At 45.4% G+C, this 23,513-nt stretch overlaps 1 protein-coding gene across 3 annotated transcripts in view; it reads left to right on the forward strand.

Moving 5' to 3' along the window:
* Positions 1–23,513, forward strand: part of LOC147617867 (homeobox-DDT domain protein RLT2-like) — a 63,122-nt gene that overhangs the window by 9,050 nt on the left and 30,559 nt on the right. For 2 of the 3 annotated variants that reach the window (XM_086776113.1, XM_086776114.1), the window contains exons 3-14: positions 12,904–12,977; positions 13,084–13,587; positions 13,758–13,847; positions 14,008–14,160; positions 14,259–14,481; positions 14,615–14,715; positions 16,294–16,380; positions 19,487–19,639; positions 19,861–20,013; positions 20,166–20,372; positions 20,487–21,173; positions 21,270–21,797. In XM_086776113.1, the coding sequence (XP_086632239.1) occupies positions 12,904–12,977; positions 13,084–13,587; positions 13,758–13,847; positions 14,008–14,160; positions 14,259–14,481; positions 14,615–14,715; positions 16,294–16,380; positions 19,487–19,639; positions 19,861–20,013; positions 20,166–20,372; positions 20,487–21,173; positions 21,270–21,797 (2,960 nt within the window). Of the gene's footprint in view, positions 1–12,572; positions 12,795–12,903; positions 12,978–13,083; positions 13,588–13,757; positions 13,848–14,007; positions 14,161–14,258; positions 14,482–14,614; positions 14,716–16,293; positions 16,381–19,486; positions 19,640–19,860; positions 20,014–20,165; positions 20,373–20,486; positions 21,174–21,269; positions 21,798–23,513 lie in introns of those variants that run through there. The other variant, XM_086776115.1, reaches the window with a different exon arrangement.

Here is a 23,513-nt window from a genome sequence, read left to right on the forward strand (position 1 = left end):
AGTGGATTTTGGTGAGTAGAGATGTGTTTTTTGTGGAAAACTTAGTTCAGCCCATGCTTCATGCAAAAAACAAGAAGTTGTGCCAAAATGAGGTGATAGCTCAAGTGGTGAAGGTGTTTGCCTAGAACCAAGAGGTCCTAGGTTCAAAACCCCCCTTGATGCTTCCTCGGCGGCATTGCCTACTGGTGGATAATTAAGCATCAGTAACTATAGGAGGATCTTAGGCCTAAGGCCAGTCGGGAAAAAAAAACAGCAAGTCGTATGCTCATTCTTCCCTTGTACAATTTGGGATACCCACATGTGGAGCATTTTGGTGCTCAACAGGGTGCTGAAATTCACCCCATAGACGGTGCAAATCAGCCCGCTTTGGCTGAAATTCAGCCCATTTTACAGCCCACAGATCATGCCTTAGATGAAGCCATTGTGGATGATATAGTGAATGAGGAACTGACAGCCATTCAAACGTCCAAACGGGTGCCAAGATGGTTGTTGGTGGATACACTCCATGATAGCAAGATCACAGGTCCTTTGTCTAGCGGAACACGTGGAGGTTCTCATCATGCATTTGGTTACTATGTGGATCATGCTCTCATTGCCACCACTTGCAATGACGAGGAATGTGTTATGAAGATGATAAATGGATGCATGCCATGTAGGATGAGTACGACTCAATCCTCAAGAATGACACTTGGTATTTGGCTGATTTGTCTCTTGGCAAGAAAGCCATTGGTACAAAGTGGGGTTACAAGCTCAAGCATAAGGCAGATGACAAGGCGAGGCTTGTAGTAGCAAAGGGTTATGCTCAGCAGAAGGGCATCGATTATGATGAGACCTTTGCTCCAACTTCTCGTATGACTACAATTAGGTGTATTATTGCCATGGCTGCAAATCATGGATGGAATGTGTATCAGTTGGATATCAAAACGGCCTTCTTGAATGGTGATTTGCATGAGGAGATTTATGTATCTCAGCCTCGTGGTTTTGTTTAGAAAGGTCGGGAGAACAAATTTTCTATGTTACGCAAAGCTTTGTATGGCCTTAAGCAGGCTCCCATAGCATGGTACAAGAAAATACATGCATACTTGGTTGAGGCAGCACATTGTACTTGCTGACTGTACTGCTCTGCCTGTTGTCCGTTTTGTAGAACATCACTGTATGGATTGCATTTGTTGCTGTAATATCTCCTGTATCAGCTGTACCGTCACCTATCAGCTGCTGTTTGTCACCTATTCCAGATGTACATGATTACGTACCTGCAATAGTTGGTGAAACAACATTTGTTGTACGCGAGCTGTACATGCTGGTTGTATCTCTGTACCAGCCATACCTGCTAATGACAACTTGGCACCTGTTTTGAAGACCTATTTATCTGAAAGATCAGTACCCACAAGTGAAAGAGAATCCTTGTGTTGGCAACAAGGAAAGAACACCACGATATTTGGGTATTTTGGTATTCTAAAACATTGGTGATTCTACTTGGATAATTTGGCATCTCTGTGAGGAGAGAAGAGCCCTCAATACTTGTAACTTGGATAATAGAATGTTCCAAGCTGGGGGTTGGCCAATTCCAGCCCGAGTGTGGTGTCCAATGTTTTAGTAGTGTGGCTGCTAGTCTTTCAGAGGGTTTAATGGCATTATTGTTATGCGAGAGTATTTTGTAGAAACCATTGAGACATGGTTACATTTTGAATGCACATCATATATGACTTAGACCAGCATTTACCATATATTGGCCTGCCAAAGGCAAAGGCCTTAGTGGTGGATTTTACAATTTCCCTAGGGGAACTCTCGAGAAAAAAGCCTTGGGGTACTTCTAGGAAGAGTGATGATAATTAGGATTTGTGGTTGGATTCTGTGTTCGTTTCTCTTGGGGTTTGCATTCTCATGATATGTGGTATGTCACACATTTATGTAAGAGATGTAAAATACCAAGATGAAGAGACTTTTCTCTCCATACCACTCTTGTGGGTCTTCCTTATATTATGAATTTTATTTTATTTTTTAAGGCTCTTTCAATTTGCTTTAGTATAATTGATTCAAAAATATCACTTTTTAAAGCCCCCTTATGGATTTGACACACTCTCTCTCTCTTCTCTCTAAATCTAGTTGGATTTAACTTTAAAATTTTGAAAACCCCTCATGGATTTGACAATCTTTGGCTCATGCGTGCGCGGGCACGGGCACACACATACACATAGTCACAAAATTCCTTACAGCTTCTATTTTTCTACTCTTCATGTGTGGCATGTGGAGCCTGACATGACATACATGTATGGTTGGTGTAGCCTGACATGGTGTGTCTGTGTGGCATATGGAGCTTGACATGACAGTACATGTATGGCTGGTGTAGCCTGACATGAGAGTACATGTGTGGCTTGTGGGGCCTGACATGGTGTACATGTATGGCCATGGAGCCTAACATGATGAAAGTCTCTGGGACTAGCTATCTTGGAGATCTTGTGTATTTATGTTCTGGGAAGGTTCCGGAAGGATCATGAGCCCTGGACATTTTATCGGATATAACTGAGTAGATGGGTGTTTCTTCCAATATAATTGCACTCATGTGTGTGCATGACTTTGATTTTATCTTTGGATGACTTGTCTTGTTTGCCTGGACAATGCCTGAGATTTCTGCCTGTGATGTCCATGGGGTTGGGGACGCCTAGGCACCCTGTGGACGTGTATGTGCACACCTATTTGGGACTGACCACATGTGTTTTGCAGGTGGTAAGTATTCCCAAAAACTCAATTCACAGCTTTATGAGTGCACATGTTAATAATTATGGGTGCAGGTTCACACTCACTTATAAGTGACCGGACAACTTATAAGTGAGTACACATTGAGCAGGACTTATTTAATACACGTGGTGGCCAAAGACCGGGCACTGGACATTATTTGGACTCCCTTCATGTAGGCGCCCCTTTTTGGACCAGAAAAGCACAGGTGTGGGCTATTTTCAGCAGGGGAGCCTCCAATATTAACAAAAACTCCAGATTGAGGGGGGCGCATGCTTTTCAGGAGTGCATGAGGGCTGGTCGGCTGGTTTTCAGCCCATTGGCAAGTTTCTACAGCCATCCATCGTGACTGAAGTTCACCGGATGCATGGGAGAAGCTGGCCGACTCTTGCTGCATGTTCTCCACTGCTGGGCGGCTGATCTACAGCTTGAATAGAGGCTGGACAGAGGTTAAAAACAGGGAGGAAGAGCTGGTCGTGGGCTTCTAGACAGTTTTCCTTCTGACCGGAAGTTTGCAGGCTTGTGCACAACTGCTGATCGCTTTCTTCTGTGGCTACTGAGGGCTGGTTGACTGCTGAAAACAGCCTATGAGGGCTGGTCGACTTACCCTATGAGCCAGACAGAAAGAAGATGAAGATGTTGAGTTGTCGCGGGCTGATGTGGGAGTGCTATGGGCTGTCCATAGTTGTCCTGCATGTGCTTGATGCCGGGAATGCTCACTTGTGCTGAGAATTGTCAGCAAATTTAGATTGTGTGATGTATTCTTGTTTTCATATTGTATTGGAAGAAACAGGTGTAGCCAGTGGTGAACCCTTTGCACCCGCATAAGTTGTATTGGAAGCAGATTCCTTTTTGGTAATCTAACCATGAAGGGGGGGGGGTCAGCCCATCTTCTGGCCCCTAGTGTGGTGTACTGTGCAGAGTTGTCATCTTGTTTTATCTGCCATGCATATGTGTATTTTCAGATTTCATGATTGATTAGATTTTCCGTGTTCAGTTGCCCCTTCCGTTTACGTTGGTATCAGAGCTTGGCTTTTTACACAGTTGTGCCTAATATGATGCTGGATATGGCTGTAAGGAGTCATTATCCGTGTGAGAAGGTTGGGATACTGAGGTAGTCCTCGTCTTATTGTCGCGCCTTGAAAGAGGTTACCTTTGGTTTAAGTGGCAGTGAGCGTGCGGAAAGACTTCGTGGCGCTCCTGTCTGTGTAGGGGCACTGGTGCAGCCTTGCAGTCTATTCGGTATCATACTTGGGAAACTGGTAGAGAGCGAATCCGGGGCACGGAAAATTCTTTTCTTTCTGAAAAGCTGAAAGATACATTATGGCCAGCCAGTCTGATCATTTTGTGGAGGACTCTATCACCCGTATTCGCCGCATGCGGGAAGAAGATAGAGACAGGGTTCATGTTGGGGCTTTGGCAGGTAACGATCCACCATTGTCTGCCAGGGCTGAGAATCAGCAGGATATTGATGCCTTGATGAATGAGCTTGAAGAGCTCGGTGCTTTGCAAAGAGATCCTGATGTACAGAGGGTCATTGCCCAACAGATGGGAATCGACAAACCTCGAGAGTTGGCTGTTGCTTATTTAAAAAGCCATGGCGAAGTTGTCTCCGATGATGAGGGCAAGTGGGTCTTCATACGGCAACCTCACATGCTATCCCGTGAAGGGAATTCCGATGATGTTGTGAGAGGGCATGCAGGCCGCACCAGTGATGTGAGAGGGCATGCAAACCGCACCAGTGATGTAAGTGGACATGTAGCCCGAGCAAGTGTTTTGAGGGGGCTTGCAGCCCATGCAACAGGTTTGAGGGGGAATGCAGCCCGAGGAGATGATGTTCATCGACATGCAGCTCGTGGGAATGATGAGGGGTTTTCAGCCCATTTGAGAGATGCAGAAGATCTTCATGCATTGTCGGTGGTATCTCCACCTTCTAGGTATGCTCTTGCTCGTAAAGTTCCATCCAGGGTGGAGGGTGTTACGCGGGAAATCAACCCTAGATCTGGGCATCGTCGCCAACGTAGGCATGATGAGGAGGAGGATGTATTAGAGCGTTGGGATGCCCGTCATGGCAAGAAGGCCAAAGAGTTCAAATCAGGGGACAAGGACATTACATTCGAGAGCTATAATGGAAAGTTGGATACTACCAAGGCACTTGCTTTCATAAGGCAATTTGAAATAGCCTTTTGCGCTGAGGAATTTACTGAGAAATCTATGCTCAGGCATGTGGGTATGCATCTTAAAGAGACTGCAAGTGATTGGTGGATGGCAAAGCTTTTGGATAGGACAACTGCCCGTACATGGAGTGCTTTCAAAGAGCAATTTTATGATCAGTTCCTTCCTCCTCACTTTGAGAAGGATGTACGAAAGGAATGGGATTGGCTAACACAGGATGAAGGCGAATCCGTTTCTTCTTATGTTTCAAAGTTTTGGCGGATTCTTCTCAAGGTCACACCTTTCATGACGATTAGTGAGGACGAGAAGAAAAGAAAGTTTGAGTCAGGGTTGCAACGAATCATTCAAAAGAGCCTTGCAGTGTACCCCCACAACACTTTCCAGGAGCTCATACACTCAACAACTATTTCTGGGGAGTTGCATGGCAAGGGAGCACCAAAAAGACAAGAATTCAGCTCATACAAGGGAAAATTCAGAGCTGGAAATGAACAGAGAAAGGGTGGACAGCCACCTAAGTTTATGTCTCATGAGTCCAAGGATGCAAAAGGGGGCTCAAAAAAGAAGCCGGGGGGTAAAAGCATGATCCTAAGCTGTCCAGACAGTATATCTTTGACTACATGAGAGAGGGGAAGTGTTTCTCCTGTGGGAGCAAAGATCACATGAAAGCTCAATGCCCTCAGAATCTCAAAAAGAATAATGTGCAGGATGCCAAACCAAGTGTGAATGTTATGTCTGATGTTCAGGGTAATACTGCACATGTACCAAAGAGCAGGATTTTATGCAAAGCTTGGGGCAAGTTAAAGGACCAAATAGCTTTATTCCTTTTTGATAATGCCTCAAGAGATAACTTCATATCCATACAGATGGCTGCTGCTCTTGGGTTAAAGCCTGAGGAATTGGGCATGGACTTTCATGCAGATGCTGCCTTTGAGGGCAAGGAAGTTAAGGTCACTCCCATCATTGGCAAGCTTCGCATACAGATTCAGGGATATTTGGATCATGAAGACTTCCTCGTGGCACCACTTACAGTAAGGCCAAGTTCTTTACCTTATTGCTCTCCAGTTTTACTTGTGCAGAAAAATGATGGGACATACAGGATGTGTGTTGGTTATAGGGCCCTTAACAAGATTACTATCAAGAACAGGTTTCCGATTCCCCGAATCGATGATATTCTTGATAAACTTGAGGGAGCTGCTTGTTTCAGTCGCATTGATCTTAAGAGTGGTTACCATCAAATTCAAGTGGTACCTCAAGATGTGCACAAAACGGCTTTTCGAACATCATTTGGATTATATGAGTATTTGGTTGTGCCATTTGGACTTACGAATGCTTCCGCCACTTTCAATAGAATGATGGACATAATTTTTAGACCTCACCGCAAGTTCACAGGAACTTTCTTTGATGATATTATCACTTTCGCAAAGAGTGAGGCTGAACATAAAGAACATCTTGCCATTGGTTTTGAAGAGCTAAGGAAACATAAGCTTTTCATCAATGGGAAGAAGAGTGAATTCTTCTTGTCAGAAATTCACTATTTAGGGCATATTGTTTCCAAGGATGGAGTACGCGTGGATCCCACAAAGATTCAAGCAATCAAGGATTGGCCAGAACTGCAGAATGTGCATCAAGTTAGGAGCTTTATTGGTTTATGCTCGTACTATCGTCGATTCATTCGACAGTTTGCTTTCTTAGCTTCACCGTTACATGATCTAACGAAGAAGAAAATAGCATTCCGTTGGTCGGAACCCGAAAAGACAGCTTTTCAGAAGTTAAAGGATGCCATCATATCAGGGCCAGTTCTTATTATTCCAGATTTGCATAGGCCTTTTGTGGTCGAGTGCGATGCATGTGGAGATTGCTTGGGGGCTGTTTTGAACCAAGAGGGACATGCAGTGGCTTTTGAAAGCCGCCGCTTGCAACATGCGGAATTGTATTTGCACGTTTATGAGAAAGAGTTGTTAGCCATTATTCATGCCCTTCAAACATGGAAGCATTATCTTTTGGGGGCTGAATTTATGGTAAAAACAGACCACCAGAGTTTACGGCATTTTCTTACAGAGCTTCAACTCTCGAAAAAGCATCTAAGGTGGGCAAACTTCTTGTCCATGTTTCATTTTCAGATTTTGCATACCCCGGGCAAGAAGAATTTGGTGGCGGATGCTTTGTCACGCAGGCCACAAGTGCATGCCGTAACTACCGCCTACCACCAGGACTTATCAAGGATGCCAGATATGTATGCTTTGGACACAGATTTTCAGCTTATTTGGGCTGATTTGAATCATGGTACTGCTGTCTCATCTTATTCGATTAGAGATGGGTTTTTGATGATGCAGAATCGTATTGTGTAGTGTGTGAATTACGTCAAAAGGTTATGGAAGAGTGTCATGCTCCGCCATATGCTCGTCATTGTGGTATTCTGGCTACTACACAGGCTTTGGAAAGATATTTCTTTTAGCGAGCTCTACGCAGGGATATTGAAGCTTATGTGCAAGAGTGCATAGTGTGTCAGAAAGTCAAGTTTGACAGACACAAGACACCTGGTCAGCCTTTACCCATTCCAGAGGAACCATGGGGAAGCATTGCTATGGATTTCATTATGGATCTTCCGAAATCGGCACATGGAAATGATGCTATATGGACTATTATAGATCGTTTTAGCAAACAGGCACATTTTATTCTTGTGAGGAAAACAATCAAGCCAGAGAAAGTTGTTCTTAGCTTAGATTTTCAAACATCATGGCATGCCCAAGTCTATTGTGGGGGATAGAGATCCTCGGACTACCAGTTTATTTTGGTGGGCATTGTTTGATATATGGGCACAAAGTTGAGTTTCTCATCAGCCTATCATCCTCAGACGGATGGTCAGAGTGAAATAGCAAATTCAGCTGTGCTTGACTTGCTTAAATGTTATGTATCTAAGCAGAAGTCAGATTGGGAAAAATATTTGCCATTGGTTGAATTTGCATACAGTAACATAGTGCATTCTTCAACTAATAAGGCTCCATTTGAGATAGTCAATGGCAAGGTGGTGCTTCCACCTATCTTACGAACATGAAATCTTTGCAGCAGATGAGTATGTCCGTGATTTGGATAGTGCATTTGCACAGGTTCGGACAGCCATAGAATAAAATAATATTAACTGCTAACATAAAAGACATGTGAATGGGAATGCATTGAGTGCAATCTTACCTTATAGCTTGGATTCTCTTCTTTAGGTCTCCAGAACCAGGCCTCAAGTTCTCAACATTTTTGAGCTTTCTTCTCCGTATGCGCGGTCCAATGCTTGTGTCTCTTTCTCTATATTTGCGGAGGTCACTTCTTAGTTTGTTGATTTAACACTCTTGTTCTTCCAATCTAACTTTCTATGTCTTGCATTCAGCAGACAAGCCAAGAAGCTCAGTTGCTAAGTGTTGTGAATAATGCCTCTCTCTTTCTTGCATGTAAGAAATCTCAAGCTAAGCAGAAAAAGGCAGCTGACAAACACAGGCGAGAGGTGGTTTTCAAGGAAGGTGATTGGGTATTACTAAAGTTTGAGAAAGCACGTCTTCGGAAGCGGAGGAAGGCCGGTTTCCTAAGCTTTCAAACAGGTATTACGAGCCATTCCAAATTTTGCAAAAAATAAATGAAGTGGCATATAGATTGGTATTGCCCGATCACTGGAAAATCCACAATGCTTTTCATGTCAGTTTGTTAAGGCCTTATGTGGGACCACCTCCTATGGAACCAGTTTTGGAAGATCCACCTGAAGTGGATGAACTTGAGGAGGCATTGCAACCTGAGCAAATAGTTTTTCATAAAGAGCGCAAGCATGCAGGTGGCAAGCTAGTGCGCAGGTATCTTGTGAAGTTTAAAAACTATTTGGCTATGGATGCAAAATGGATGGACGAGGATTATTTTACGGATTATCCGGAACTTCTGAAGGCCTACTTGGAAGCTTTTCAGTTGCGGTCAACTGCTTAGAAGCCGGGGGGGAATGTTACAAAATTCCTTACAGCTTCTATTTTTCTACTGTTCATGTGTGGCATGTGGAGCCTGACATGACATACATGTATGACTGGTGTAGCTTGACATGGTGTGTCTGTGTGGCATATGGAGCCTGACATGACAGTACATGTATGGTTGGTGTAGCCTGACATGATAGTACATCTCTGGCTTGTGGGGCCTGTCATGGTGTACATGTATGGCCAAGGAGCCTGACATGATGAAAGTCTCTGGGACTAGCTATCTTGGAGATCTTGTGTATTTATGTTATGGGAAGGTTCCGGAAGGATCATCATGAGCCCTGGACACTTTATCGGATACAACTGAGCAGATGGGTGTTTCTTCCATATAATTGCACTCGTGTGTGCATGACTTTGATTTTATCTTTGGATGACTTGTCTTGTTTGCCTGGACAATGCCTGAGATTTCTGCCTGTGTTGTCCATGGGGCCGGGGACGCCTGGGCACCCTGTGGACGTGTATGTGCACACCTGTTTGGGATTGACAGGTGGTTACATGTGTTTTACAGGTGGTAAATATTCCCAAAAACTCAATTTACAGCTTTATGAGTTCACATGTTAATAATTATGGGTGCAGGTTCACACTTACTTATAAGTGATCGGACAACTTATAAGTGAGTACACATTGAGCAGGAATAATTTAATACACGTGGCAGCCAAAGACCGGGCAAAGGACATTATTTGGACTCCCTTCATGTAGGCGCCCCTTTCTGGACCAGAAAAGCACACGTGTGGACTATTTTCAGCAAGGGAGCCTCCAATATTAACAAAAACTCCAGATTGAGGGGAGTGCATGCTTTTCAGGAGTGCATGAGGGCTGGTCGGCTGGTTTTCAGCATGTTGGCAAGTTTCTACAGCCATCCATCGCGACTGAAGTTCACCAGATGCATGGGAGTAGCTGGTCGACTCTTGCTGCATGGTCTCCACTGCTGGGCGGCTGATCTACAGCTTGAATAGAGGCTGGACAGAGGTTAAAAACAGGGAGGAAGAGCTGGTCGTGGGCTTCTAGACAGTTTTCCTTCCGACCGAAGGTTTGCAGGTTTGTGCACAACTGCTAGTCGCTTTCTTTTGTGGCTACTGAGGGCCGGTTGACTGCTGAAAACAGCTTCTGAGGGCTGGTCGACTTACCCTATGAGCCAGACAAAAAGAAGATGAAGATGTTGTCGCGGGCTGATGTGGGAGTGCTATGGGCTGTCCATAGTTGTCCTGCATGTGCTTGATGCCGGGAATGCTCACTTGTGCTGAGAATTGTCAGCAAATTCAGATTATGTGATGTATTCTTGTTTTCATATTGTATTGGAAGAAATAGGTGCAGCCAGTGGGGTGAACCCTGGGCACCCGCATAAGTTGTATTGGAAGCAGGCTCCTTTTTGGTAATCTAACCATAAAAAGGGGGGGGGGGGGGGTCAGCCCATCTTCTGGCACCTAGTGTGGTGTACTGTGCAGAGTTGTCATCTTGTTTTATCTGCCATGCATATGTGTTTTCAGATTTCATGATTGATTAGATTTTCCGTGTTCAGTTGCCCCTTCCGTTTACACACACACACTCACTCACTCACTCTAATTGGAATTTGGCAGGTCATCGTGGAAGAATTTCCACTTGTTTTTAATGCACATCATAGAAAGGGCCTTTCCCTCTCTCACTTTTACAACTTAATTAAGCTTGGGAAACCTTAAGACTTTCAAAACAGCCTTTAAGGGATGCAGTAGCTGTCACCATTTGGCCACCCAAATGGTTCACTCTTGCTTTCACACTATGTACATATTGGATTGGTGTCCATGGCTTATGGAATATGCCTATGCAGGTGATTGACACGTGTCATGCTGTATAGTTGGATATGATATTCCGCTGGGACTTGATGTTATCATGCCCGGAATATGTGGAGGACTTGGCTTTCCGCTGGGACTTGTGCCTTTGTGTACATGCCCGGAAACGCCTGGAGGATTGGCTTTCCACTGGGTCTGGTATTGCATATACTTGCCTGGAAACGCCTGGTCTTATATGGTTTCATGAACGGAAATTGCTCATGCCAATGCTGCATTGCATAGCATCTTTATGTGCTTGCCTGCAAATGAAATTGCATGCTGTTTTCATGCCTGCATGACCTATGTGTAGTTCCGGGTAAGGGGACGCCCGCCCGTGAACCGTGCGTGTGAAACTGTCTGCTGACATGGTTGTGTGGCATGTGAACAGGTGGTAAGTATTACCCAATCTAGGCTCAAATAGCCCTTAGGACTTAGCCAATATTTATAAGTGAGTGCGTTCCCACTTCATTAAAGTTTGGGCGCCCAAAAGTCACTTATGACCGCTTCCAAGTTCACACGCACTGAAGTCCCGAGGCGGACAAGACTCAATGTCCAGGACCTAATCCTCCCTTTTTACTCATAAATGGGCATCTCCCCATGTCCCTTCACCTGATTGGACCCCAATTCACTTACTTATTAAGAGAAATTCGTGTTTTCTCTTCATGAGGACTTTTGGAGGCTGAAAACTCTGTTTTTCCACCATTTCTCTCCATTTCCAAGCTCTCCATAGCCATACCCAACTTGCTAGGGTGTTTTCCAAGCTTCCAAGAGTGTTTCCAAGTGCTAATCACTCTCCTACTCACTCCCAATGACTGAAATTCAGCAAAACAGCACTCATTTTTGCTGTAATTTCTGGTCTTTCATTTTTGCTGTAATTTCTGGACTTTTGTCGCGAAGGACCAGAAATTACAGCAAAAATGAGAGCTGTTTTGCTGAATTTCAGTCATTGGGAGTGAGTAGGAGAGTGATTAGCACTTGGAAACACTCTTGGAAGCTTGGAAAACACCCTAGCAAGTTGGGTATGGCTATGGAGAGCTTGGAAATGGAGAGAAATGGTGGAAAAACAGAGTTTTCAGCCTCCAAAAGTCCTCATGAAGAGAAAACACGAATTTCTCTTAATAAGTAAGTGAATTGGGGTCCAATCAGGTGAAGGGACATGGGGAGATGCCCATTTATGAGTAAAAAGGGAGGATTAGGTCCTGGACATTGAGTCTTGTCCGCCTCGGGACTTCAGTGCGTGTGAACTTGGAAGCGGTCATAATTTATAAGTGACTTTTGGGCGCCCAAACTTTAATGAAGTGGGAACGCACTCACTTATAAATATTGGCTAAGTCCTAAGGGCTATTTGAGCCTAGATTGGGTAATACTTACCACCTGTTCACATGCCACACAACCATGTCAGCAGACAGTTTCACACGCACGGTTCACGGGCGGGCGTCCCCTTACCCGGAACTACACATAGGTCATGCAGGCATGAAAACAGCATGCAATTTCATTTGCAGGCAAGCACATAAAGATGCTATGCAATGCAGCATTGGCATGAGCAATTTCCGTTCATGAAACCATATAAGACCAGGCGTTTCCAGGCAAGTATATGCAATACCAGACCCAGTGGAAAGCCAATCCTCCAGGCGTTTCCGGGCATGTACACAAAGGCACAAGTCCCAGCGGAAAGCCAAGTCCTCCACATATTCCGGGCATGATAACATCAAGTCCCAGCGGAATATCATATCCAACTATACAGCATGACACGTGTCAATCACCTGCATAGGCATATTCCATAAGCCATGGACACCAATCCAATATGTACATAGTGTGAAAGCAAGAGTGAACCATTTGGGTGGCCAAATGGTGACAGTAGCTCACAACCTTGCAAAGCTTGCACACTTCAGGTCCCAGCCTTTTGGAAGGAACCCATTTTGCCGATGCTTTGGGGGCCATTTGAGTCTCGTGCCCCAATCAAGTGTGCAAGGAGGAGGTTAGCAATTGCCATTGGGTTGTAACCACTCTATCTTTGCTCTTGCTAGTAAAGCAAATACTCTGTGAGGGGAAAGAAGGGGGTTTCCATGATTCAAAGGTGGGTTGTAGCAGCCGATTCCTCTTCTTCTCCTCCTGGATATTTGTCAAAATAATGCAAATTTAAGAGGTTTTCTTTTGAGGATAAGTCAATAATTATCTTTTGGCAGCTTCTTTGCATATTCATGGAGCCATGCGAACACTCTCACATGGTGACAGAATCTTTCAACAACATGAGATAAAGGTAGCAAAATCTTACCCATTTTTTATTCAGGTTCGGAGTATGCTGATAAATGCTCAAAGTGATATTCTCTGAATTGTTTTTTTTTCTACCATGGTATTTTTGACAGAATGCAAAAGGTCAACATCCAAGCACAGAAAGTGGATACGTCAAAGCAACACCATCCGTCTCCTTCCATCCCGATGATCAGGGGGGAAGATCTCTTCAAGAATTCAATTTTATGCCTGAGCAGCCAACAGCAAGGCCGAAAACAGATGACAGATCAAGCCAGTCCACATTTTACATTCATGCAAATCAGAGCTTAGCTTCCACAGGAGCTCTTGTCCATGATAGTGAAACCCTCACAAAAAATGCAATGGGTCCTCAGGGAAAGTTTGGTACAGCTGGGGATGGTGGTTCTTTGCCTCAGATTGAAGGATGCACCAGTCATTCGCTCCCCAAAAGCATACCGAATTTGCAGCAGGATGCATACTCTGGATTTAGCTTTGATAATCAGTTTCCAGGCCATCAGACATCTTTCCAGCTGCTTGAAGGTGGAGGTTCTTTAATGGGCTCTGAGAATTACAATTTACTGCCAGAAGAAGAACAAGCTAAGATGGAGAAGAAACGAAAGGTGATGAAGTGACTTTGCATGCAAGTTATGCTTGTATTTCTGTTTTCATTACATCATGGCTTATTTGGTCCTGATAATGGGGTTTTTGTGACTATTTCTAGTTTGAAATAATTGGTTCAGCTTTGTAATGTGTATTCAAAATTGTGTTTGTCGGACTGTATGTCTGTCAGAATGAAGAAGCAAGGATTGCGAAAGAGGTTGAAGTGCATGAAAAACGAATCAGACGGGAAATCGAGCGGCAAGATATTGCAAGAAGAAAGGTAAGTGTAGACTGACACACTCTATCTCCCATCCTTGCATCAGTAGGTTGCCATAGGTACACATCATAAAGCAAACACCAGTTTCACATCTCACATCGAATTTTTGAATTGAACTTAATTATGATCAATGAGGACATCGGCCTTCGTCTTTGATTCTCAGAGGGATGAGCAGATACAGAAGGACATTGAGAGGCAACGTAGAGAAGCAGAAAGGGCTCTTCGAGATAGGCAACGGGAGGAAGAGCGCATTCTACGGGAGCATCGGCGCGAAATGGAGCGCAGGGAAAAGATAATGGAAAAGGAGACCAAACGTGTAAGTTGTACACTTCACCTCTATCAAAACCCCCATTTTAGAAAAATAGTGTTATGTGTGTGTTACTGATCTGTTTATGCTTTTGACTGTGTTTTCAGGTGGAACGCCAGCGATTGAAGGATGAATGCCGAAGACAGAAGGAAGTTGCGAAGCTGAAAATCGCCAGTGAGCGAGCAATAGCGAGAAGGTTGGCAAGAGAGTCCATGGATCTTATAGATGATGCACGTTTGGAACTGCTGGAGGCTGCTGCTGCTACCCAAGGCTTGCCATCTATCTACTTGCTAGATGGTGAGACTTTGAATGAACTGGACAGATATAAAGGTACATACACATAGCTTTGCACAAAAGTTCTATTAGGCAATTGTAAAGGAATGCATTGGAGCAGCTGAAAAATGCTAATGAGGTGGCTGTGCTTCCTTTCACATTACACTCTTTCATGATGATCGTTCTACAGGATTCTTGAAAAAGTTCCCACCTGCTTCAGTCAAGATGAAGATGCCTCTTGCAGTTCATCCGTGGGTTGATTCCGAAGTCCACATTGGCAATTTGTTCATGGTAAAGTGTGTCTGCATACTGCTATATTAAGTAATAAGTTTATTCCAGGTTGGGCTTTTTTCTGGGCTTTATGTAATCTGTTGTGGTTTCCAGATTTGATTCTATGAACCGAAAGTCTTTACAGCACTGTGAGTCTGTGTGATGGTTCATTGGCTAGGCAAGGCTGCAAGCTGACCGTGTGTCACAGCCTGGGTACAAGGCAAGGATCTCACCGTTCTAAGGTTCTAAATGGTGGGACTTCCATGCGTGCATGGAACATGTCTCTGAATTTTTACTGCCTTGGCTGGGGCCTCCTCTTGGGCTTCCTTTTCCTTCACCTCTCAAACAGAGATAACTGGTTAAAACCCTGGCCTTTTCTCAGCCCTGCTTTGTTGAAGTGCACAAAAGTATATGTAGCTGTTTAGGCACTACATGCACACTTCAGGCTAGGTAGCTTGCATCTGTCAGGGCTGATTCATGGGACACAGCAGGCACATCAGGGGCGAGTTAGACAGGAGCAGCCACCATACAAGCCGATTTGGGTGGCTCACTGACCAGTAGGCCAATTGACAGGATGGGTGGACAATCTGCTTTAACAGCAGGCAGCCAGCCTTGATACCTAAAAAAGGGCACTGTTTCAGCACTTAAGCCATTCACCAGTTCAGCATAAAAGCTCATAAAATGTTAGTCCAGCAGTGTTTCTTTATTATACCATTATAGTCGACCTTTACAGTACAATTCTTTGTATTTAGTTTGTAGGTTTTGTGCGTATCGATTGCTTTTACCCTTCAGTATAGTCCATGCATGCAGTGGATTTTTTAAACACAGGGACGAGCGTCATACACTTCACCGTATCCCAAGGGTCCCTCTAGTCACAGGAATGTGAATTTGGTCACCAGAAATACAGGAGATGGGGTTTAAGAAACCACAACTTTATTGGTCTAACAAGGTAGAGTGAAGGGCCATGCAAAGCACCTAAGTTGAGGAACCTGCACAAACAGCTTGGCCAGGAATGTGACCATACCAAAACATATACACCCAGGTTCAACAAATAATGCATTAGCTTGCAAGAACATGCAAGTTTACAAACACAGTCTCGGTTAAAAGACTATGAATCAGCACAGGAGGCCGGCATGAGAACTTGAAGCGGTGACAAAAGTCGGCATGATAATAGGGAAAAATAGAATTCTGACTGGAAATCATTAAGGGTTATAATCATTTAGCTACAAGCAGTTTGTTTTAATTATGCAAACACACTCTGGGTTAAAAGACTATGAACCAGCACAGGAGGCCGGCATGAGAACTTGAAGCAGTGAGAGTACGAAGTCAGGGCATGATATGTGAGGCATAGCAAAAAAAAGAGAATTCTGACTGGAAATCTCCAAGGAATATACTCATTTGGATACAAACAGATTGTTTTAGTTACAGATATCTTGTTTTTATGATAAATTTCTTAAGTACAGAATGTTCTTTTTCACAAAAATAAATACATCACAAGGCAAGCAGTTTGGTCAAAGTTTTTAAAAATTACTTTAAAATCTTTGAACTCAAGATGATATGGGATACATGCCTTTTTTTTTTTGGGTTTGCTCTTGACAGGTCTGGAAATTCTTGAGTACGTTTGCGGATATTCTCGGCCTCTGGCCTTTTACATTGAATGAATTCGTGCAAGCTTTTCATGATTACGTAAGTTTTTAACCTCGGCAGTTATAATACTTGTCGAGACAGCTATTGTAGGCCCTTTGGTTTAAACTCACCTCTTGATTGTATAGCAAAAGTAAAAATGACTTTACTCCTTCCCACTAGCTTTATTGCCTGGGAGGTGGTAGCCTGGGCTATGGAGATGGATCTTGCTCTGTGTTATGATTAAGAGAACCCTGGCATGGTGCTTATGCCTAGATCTTTCTTGGATCACCGTAGTTCACCTCTTTGGCACGCCTTGTGTGCCCTGCTATCCTTGGCTGCAAACTCAGCCTGTATGTAGAAGAGTCAAGTGCCCTTACCATGAATTTGGCTTATTCTGAATTTTCAGCTTGAGGTGCAACGAGAGCTGGAGCTCCCCCCCGTGCATGCACCTGCAGTGCCCCCCCCCCCCCCCCCCCTTCCCTTCCACTGTGCACAGCCCTCCGCCTTCGCCGCCTACTACCCCACTGTCTCCCGCCTCCCCTTCTTCACTGCCTCCTTCCCAGCTCCCTCCCACCTTCGCCTCCTTCGCCTCCTCGCTGCCTCCGCCTTCACATCGCCTGTCCCTTGCCCCCCCCCCCTGCCCCCCGCGGCCCCACGTCTCTCTCTCTCTCTCTTTCTTTCTTTCTTTCTCTCTCTCTCTCTCTCTCTCTCTCTCTCTCTCTCTCTCTGCGTGGGCCCCTCGCTCTTTCGTCACCTCCCAGCCCCTGCCTCTGCTTCTCTATTGCCCTAATCTGCACCGCTGCCCAGCCTTCCTCTGCCTACTGCCTTCTGATGCTGCCTTCCTGCCTTCCTCCGCCTCAAGTGCTTATCATTTTTTGGTGTTTTTTATCCTTGGCAAGTTTCGGCATCTTCTGTTCTTGAACCCCCAGGAGGACTCCATGGCAGCCTCTCCGTCATCCCCGACCGAGGCTGCCGTCCCTTGCCTCTCCTTTTCTGAAGAGGATCTGCAGCTCCTCGCTTCGACAGTTGCCTCTTTGGAGGCCTCCACCTTGGTATGCAAGATTGTGGGTGGGTAGCCACCTGGCGTGCGGACAGTTCAGGGATTTGTTATAGGCAAGCCTTCTCGGCACGCCTGGAAAGATCACAGACATTCATCCTCTGGGGCGTGGCTACTACTGCAGCTTCGGACAGAGTCATGCAGCTGAGCCCCATCGCATTGCAAACGGCCGAAGCCTTCTTTGCGAGGTGGCAACACGGCTTTGACCTGGTGTTCGATCCTTTGGCTGGCATCTTGGGCTTTCCTGTGACAGTCTGTTTTCCAGGTCTTAGGAAGGAATACCTTCTTCTCCTCCCGGTGATAGGTGGTGCTATTGGGAGGGTGATTGGAACCCCCCCCCCCCCCCCCCCCCCCGCCCCGGGCGCAAAAAAAAAAGAAAAACTGCTGACGGCTGGGATTCCATCCCTTCGTATTTGCATCGCCTCCTCAGACTCAGTGCCTCACATCATTTTGCTCCCTAGTCTTCGGGGGGACCCGATTTTGTAGAGAGTTGAGTACTCTGGCCTCCCAGGCCAATGTTTCATCTATCACCAGATGGGACACCTAGCTAAGTTTGCCCTTGTCGGCAGTCCAGGAGCCCGCCTCCAGTTGTCCCCCCGAACCCCAGTTCAAACCCTCCCCAGGGGGGTGGGCGGGATATGTTAGCATTCATCTCCTGTCTGTACCATACTGAGTGAGGGCCTGTGATGTGGGTGTGCCCACTCATGGGAGCACTCCATGATCATGTCCATTCTTGACCATTCTTTCCCAGTTCTATAGTCGTGTTGTGGGGGCTATTTTTTGCTTCCTTTGGTCGGCATGTAGGAGTGGACTGGCCAGGAGAGGCCCGACTAGGGGCTGCCTGACAGGGCTTTGCTGGCCGACCAGGTCATTCCTGGTCGTGGGCCAGCTGACCAGCTCTTACAAGGTCGTGGGTCCCTACAGGGGGCTGTCGGCCTGTTTTGACAGGGCCGACTAGCAGGCCTAGCCCATAATACTACTGGCACCTAGAAAATGAAACTAGAACTGGAAGGTAAACAGAAACCCTTATAGGGTGTGAATATAGTGGGGGGGGGGGTGGTACGCTATGGAGGTGAGTGGAGTACAGTGAGGGGATACAATATCATGTGGGACGGGGGGGTACACTATGGAGGTGCCTCCATCTCATAATATGTGCCGCATCGGACGCTGGCGGATCTCCTCAATATCCTCTGTGGTCAGCACCCTGACCGGGTGTCCCGCATGTCTCGCAAGAATAATCCGAATCCGCCGCTGCAACCTCCGTCTATGCTGGGATGCCCTCCTCCGTAGTCGTGGGCGTCTGGACCAGCCAAGCTCAATCGCACGATCAAAAGGCCAAATTGTCCTATGAGACCGAAGTGTTACAATGTCTCCATGATAAATCTCATCCTAGATAGTACAAAAATGAAATGAACTGAATGTAAAAGGGTAATAGCTGGGTACAATGATAGAGCTAAGTGATAGATGGGGTAATTACAGAGCTCCTTAGGGTGCACCTCTACATGGACCACTACCTCTCCCTGGTAGTGATCCATGTGGCCATGGAGCAATCAAGGGCAGCTGCCAAGAGGCCGCCTAGGTCCATAGAGTCAGATGGCTGAGTGGAAGTAGTTTGGTGCCCCTGTAGGATGTCCTGGATCTGGATCTGTAGACCAGATGTCTGCCGTGGGGGTGAGGGGCACTTGGCGTCCTGTAGTTCTGCTGCTCGCTTTCGTCCGACTCCTCTGGTCTGTCTCAACAGGATGGCTATGGTGGATGCATCAGTGGTGCTAGTCTCTGAAGAAGCTGGTGATGGTCGCCCATTGGGAAAGGGGTGGCACCTGAGGTGTGGGGTCTCTGGAGAGGATCCTCTGTTGTCTGCCCATCTCAAGTAGAAATATACCAAGTCATCTCTGTTCTGGGAAGTCCATAATCCTGGAGAGTAAACCAAAGCCCTCTCGGAAGAGGCAGTGAAATCTCCCCCGAATCTCATAGTAGATTGGGCATCGGCAGATGTAGTGCTTCTCTGTCTCCACCTCTGTGTGGCATAATCTGCAAATCCTGTGCTCTCTAATTTTTGAGAGAGAGAGAGTTTTGTGTTCCATCTAATTTTTGAATGACAAATTGCAGGATCCTAGGCTGTTAGGAGAAGTGCATATTGCCCTCTTGAAAACGTTAGTGAAAGATGTGGAAGATGTGGCTCATGCCTCGTTAGCTGGACTGGCTTCAAATCAGTATGCTCCTGGTTTCTCTGGTGGAGGTCACCCTCTTCTTGTTGAAGCTGTAAGTTTGATTTATTATCTCTTCAACTGTATCGGGTAGTTTTAGGTCCTTTGGCTTGTCAAAATGTGGTGTTATCTTATTGCTTAAAAATCTAATCAAACCAGATTGACTAGAGGATTAAGACGTCACATAATCAGATAATTTCTTGCATAAAAGCAGTTCTGAACAGACCAAATAGAAGCACTTTGTCCATGATACTGTCAAGTATTGAGCTTATGCAGGCTTTTGCATGGGGCTTTGATCTTTGCGAGTGGCAGCAGCACCTGAGTCCACAGACATGGCCTGAGATCCTACGTCAGTTTGCCTTGTCTGCTGGATATGGGCAAAGATGGAAGAAGCATACTGCGGAAGCTGATTTTCCATGTGATGATGAGGTCAGTGTGGAGCTATTTTTACCTTTAGGTCGCACTCTACACAGACATTTGTTCACGGTGTCAGTGTTTGAAAGAGTGATTATCATAGTTTCCAAACCCTTTGTGGGTAGCAGTCATGAGAGAATCTGGATTTCTCCTTGACCTCTTTGCAGGGGAAGGAAGGTGACGATATTGTCAATACCTTACGCTCTGGTTTGGCAGTGGCAAATGCAGTCTCTGTGATGCAAGGGAAAGGGAGGCATAGACGGCGAAAGCGACACAGGCTGACCCCAGGAACAGTCAAGTTTGCTGCATTTCATGTGCTCTCAATCGAAGGTCAAAGTGGATTGACAATTTTGGAAGTTGCTGAACGCATCCAGGTTTGAAAGAAGTCGTAAAAAGTTAGAAAGGCAGGTTGCCTGTCTATTTTAATCTGTGTTTCTGGGCATGGATTTTTTTGAGAGTTTTCTTATTGCTTCCTGCTTGATGTGTAGAGATCGGGGCTGCGAGATCTCACCACGAGTAAGACACCCGAAGCATCCATTGCTGCTGCTCTCTCCAGAGACACCAAGCTTTTCGAGAGAGTAGCTCCTTCCACTTACTGTGTTCGGACAGCCTTTAGGAAAGATCCAGAAGATGCAGACAATATATTGCAGACAGCAAGAGAAAAAATCCGGTTATTTGAGAACATAAACACTGAGGAAGAAGATCCAGAAAAGGAAACCGATTTTGCTGACGAGGCAGAAAGGGAGGAGGATACGGATGAGGATGTGGAGGATGTGGAGGGGGATGACCTGGACGGAGCCTTGGCTGAGGAAGACACTGATCCTTGCAAAAGCATCAATCTACAATGTGGTCCTTGCATTGAAAAGGAAGGACCTCTCTCAGATGGCCTTTCTTTGAAAGCATCCCACAATGCTCACTTAGTGAAAGAAAGAAATACTGACACGAGGTTGGAAATTACTGACAGTAACATGTCTGAAGGTGCAGAAAAAGACATATGCATACTGAGTGGATTTCCTGAAGAGACAGAAATTGATGAGAGCCATGTAGGTGAGTCTTGGGTTCAGGGATTAATGGAAGGGGATTACTGTGATCTGAGTGTTGAAGAAAGGCTCAATGCGCTGGTAGTCCTAGTTGAAGTGGTCAACGAAGGCAACACTGTCAGGGTGGCTCTTGAGGTCAGTCTATTTTGTGCAATTGAATCATATGCTGCTAACATTTTCTTGTCAAACAATGACATTACTTTACATGGATGATGTTTGTGGTTTCTCTAGGAGCGTTTAGAAGCAGCAAGCTCTCTGAAGAGACAGCTGTGGGCAGAAGCACAGCTAGACAAGCGCCGCTTCAAAGAAGAACAAATTATGAGGCCACAGCTGCAGTCAGATGAAGGATGTAGGACTGAGGCTACCACTAACGTCGAAGCTGAGCAAGAAAGCCTGCTCCGTGAAGAGTCAAAGACAGATTTGATGCTTGATTCAACCATTATAAAAGCTGAATCTGGAGGTGATCTCTTAGCGGTGGATAGAGCTCCAATTATGCAAAGAATCTCCTCAAACCAAGAACTTGCACTAGCACAGCAGGCTGGACATCCTGGCGATAAGTCTCGCGCACAGTTAAAGGCAGAAATTGGGTTGAGAGCAGAGGAATTGTATGCTTACAGATCACTTCCACTTGGTTTTGACCGCAGATACAATCGCTACTGGCAGTTTGTAACAAGCAATAATAAATATGATCATGGTTGTGGCAGGATTTACTTTGAGTCTTCTACAAATGCTCAATGGCATGTTATAGACACAAAAGAGGTACTCTCTCTCTCTCTCTCTACAAATGTTTTTTGGTCCTTCAGGTCTTTTGTAGACATTAATAACATCTCTCTCTCTCTCTCTCTCTCTCTCTCTCTCTCTCTCTCACCTCTAGGCCATACTTGTCAACCCCATGCTTGACATTTTGGAGAGTGGTATACCATCTACTCGGAGCTGATGTTGCTCCCATGTTTTTATGGTCTTAGTATTCCATGACGAGTTTCCATGGACAGTTTTGTATCACCCCAGTGAGATAGCTATATTTATGTTTTCATTCTGTTTTATTTTCCATTCCATGATGAGATATGCCATGGACATTATTGTACCACTTTGGTCTCATAGGCCCATTGGGTCTTTAGTAGACGCTTAATATATCTTTCTTTCTTTCTTTCTCTCTCTTTCTGTCTCTCTGTCTCCTAGGCCCATTGGGTCTTTAGTAGACACTTTATCTCTCTCTCTCTCTCTCTCTCTCTCTCTCTCTCTCTCTCTCACCCTCACACACACACACACACACACACACACACACACACGAGGACAGGAACCGGGCGATCTGATACGATCTATTGGGGCTATACACATGTAACACATGGATCACACTTACCGGCCCATTGCCTTCCAAGATGCAGTACTACAGAGATCATTTCCTGAGGTTCACAGCAGATGGTTTCATACATAGACCAAGTTATCTCGATGCCTTCATGTCCCGTGCTGTGAGGATAGCCATTGGCCAGCTTAGGGTATCATCCCATAGACTGAGGATATAGACTAGCAGAGCTGAGCGGATAACCAGAGAGAATAGGACATGTTGACTCTGTCAGACGGGGGTTGAGTTGGAGAAGCACTATGTTTGCCAGTGCCCAGTCTATTATGAGAATAGGAGGAGATTTCACTGTCTATTTAGAGAGGGCTTTGGATCCATCATGAAGTACCCAGATCAGAGGTGCCTTGGACTCTTCCTATTGGAGCTCAACTGACAAAGAGTCACTACTCAGAGATCCTCGCCCCCAACAGCCCTCCTCTCAGCTTTTTCAACCCACCAGAGCCCATCAGAGTGGATACGGGAGCCTATACCACACCAGTTTTTCCACCCTACAAGGTTGGATAGGGAGGCACCAAAGCCCATCACAATGGTTACAGGAGCTATACCACATTGCCCCCTCATAGCAGGCCCATGGGAGTTACATCAAATTGGGCACGCACACTCCAGAGAGCTAGACACCCTCGTCCTATCGGACCCCGACCACCCTTCGCTCATCAGCCCTGGATTTAGGAGATCCTAGCCCGCCATCGAGTAGCCTCATCCTCATAGCAGATTATCGACATCTCTAGCCTTCTTGTATCACCCATGATGGACATCCTGGATGGGTCCTTGCCTGACAAAACTTTTTTTATTCAGCTCTTCCATATCCCATCTGTTTCGTATCCTATACCTAGCATAGTAGGATTTAGATTTTTCATCTTGTATAATCTCAAAGTCTTAGATCTTAGCTTTCAGTTTTAAGTTTTAATCTCAAAACCATGGGAAAGTATTGCCATGGACTTCATCATAGGATTGCCGAAGACTCCAAAGGGGAATGATGCCATCTGGACAATTGTGGATAGATTTAGTAAAATGGCTCACTTTGTTCTAGTGAAGAAGACATTGGGGGCTGAACAGATGGCTACTACATATTTGGCTTAAATTTTCTAACATCATGGACTTCCAAAGACCATAGT

Source organism: Cibotium barometz, chromosome 36 (genome assembly GCF_041138505.1).
Source record: "Cibotium barometz isolate CiBa-2024 chromosome 36, ASM4113850v1, whole genome shotgun sequence".
NCBI classification, from domain to species: Eukaryota; Viridiplantae; Streptophyta; class Polypodiopsida; order Cyatheales; family Cibotiaceae; genus Cibotium; species Cibotium barometz.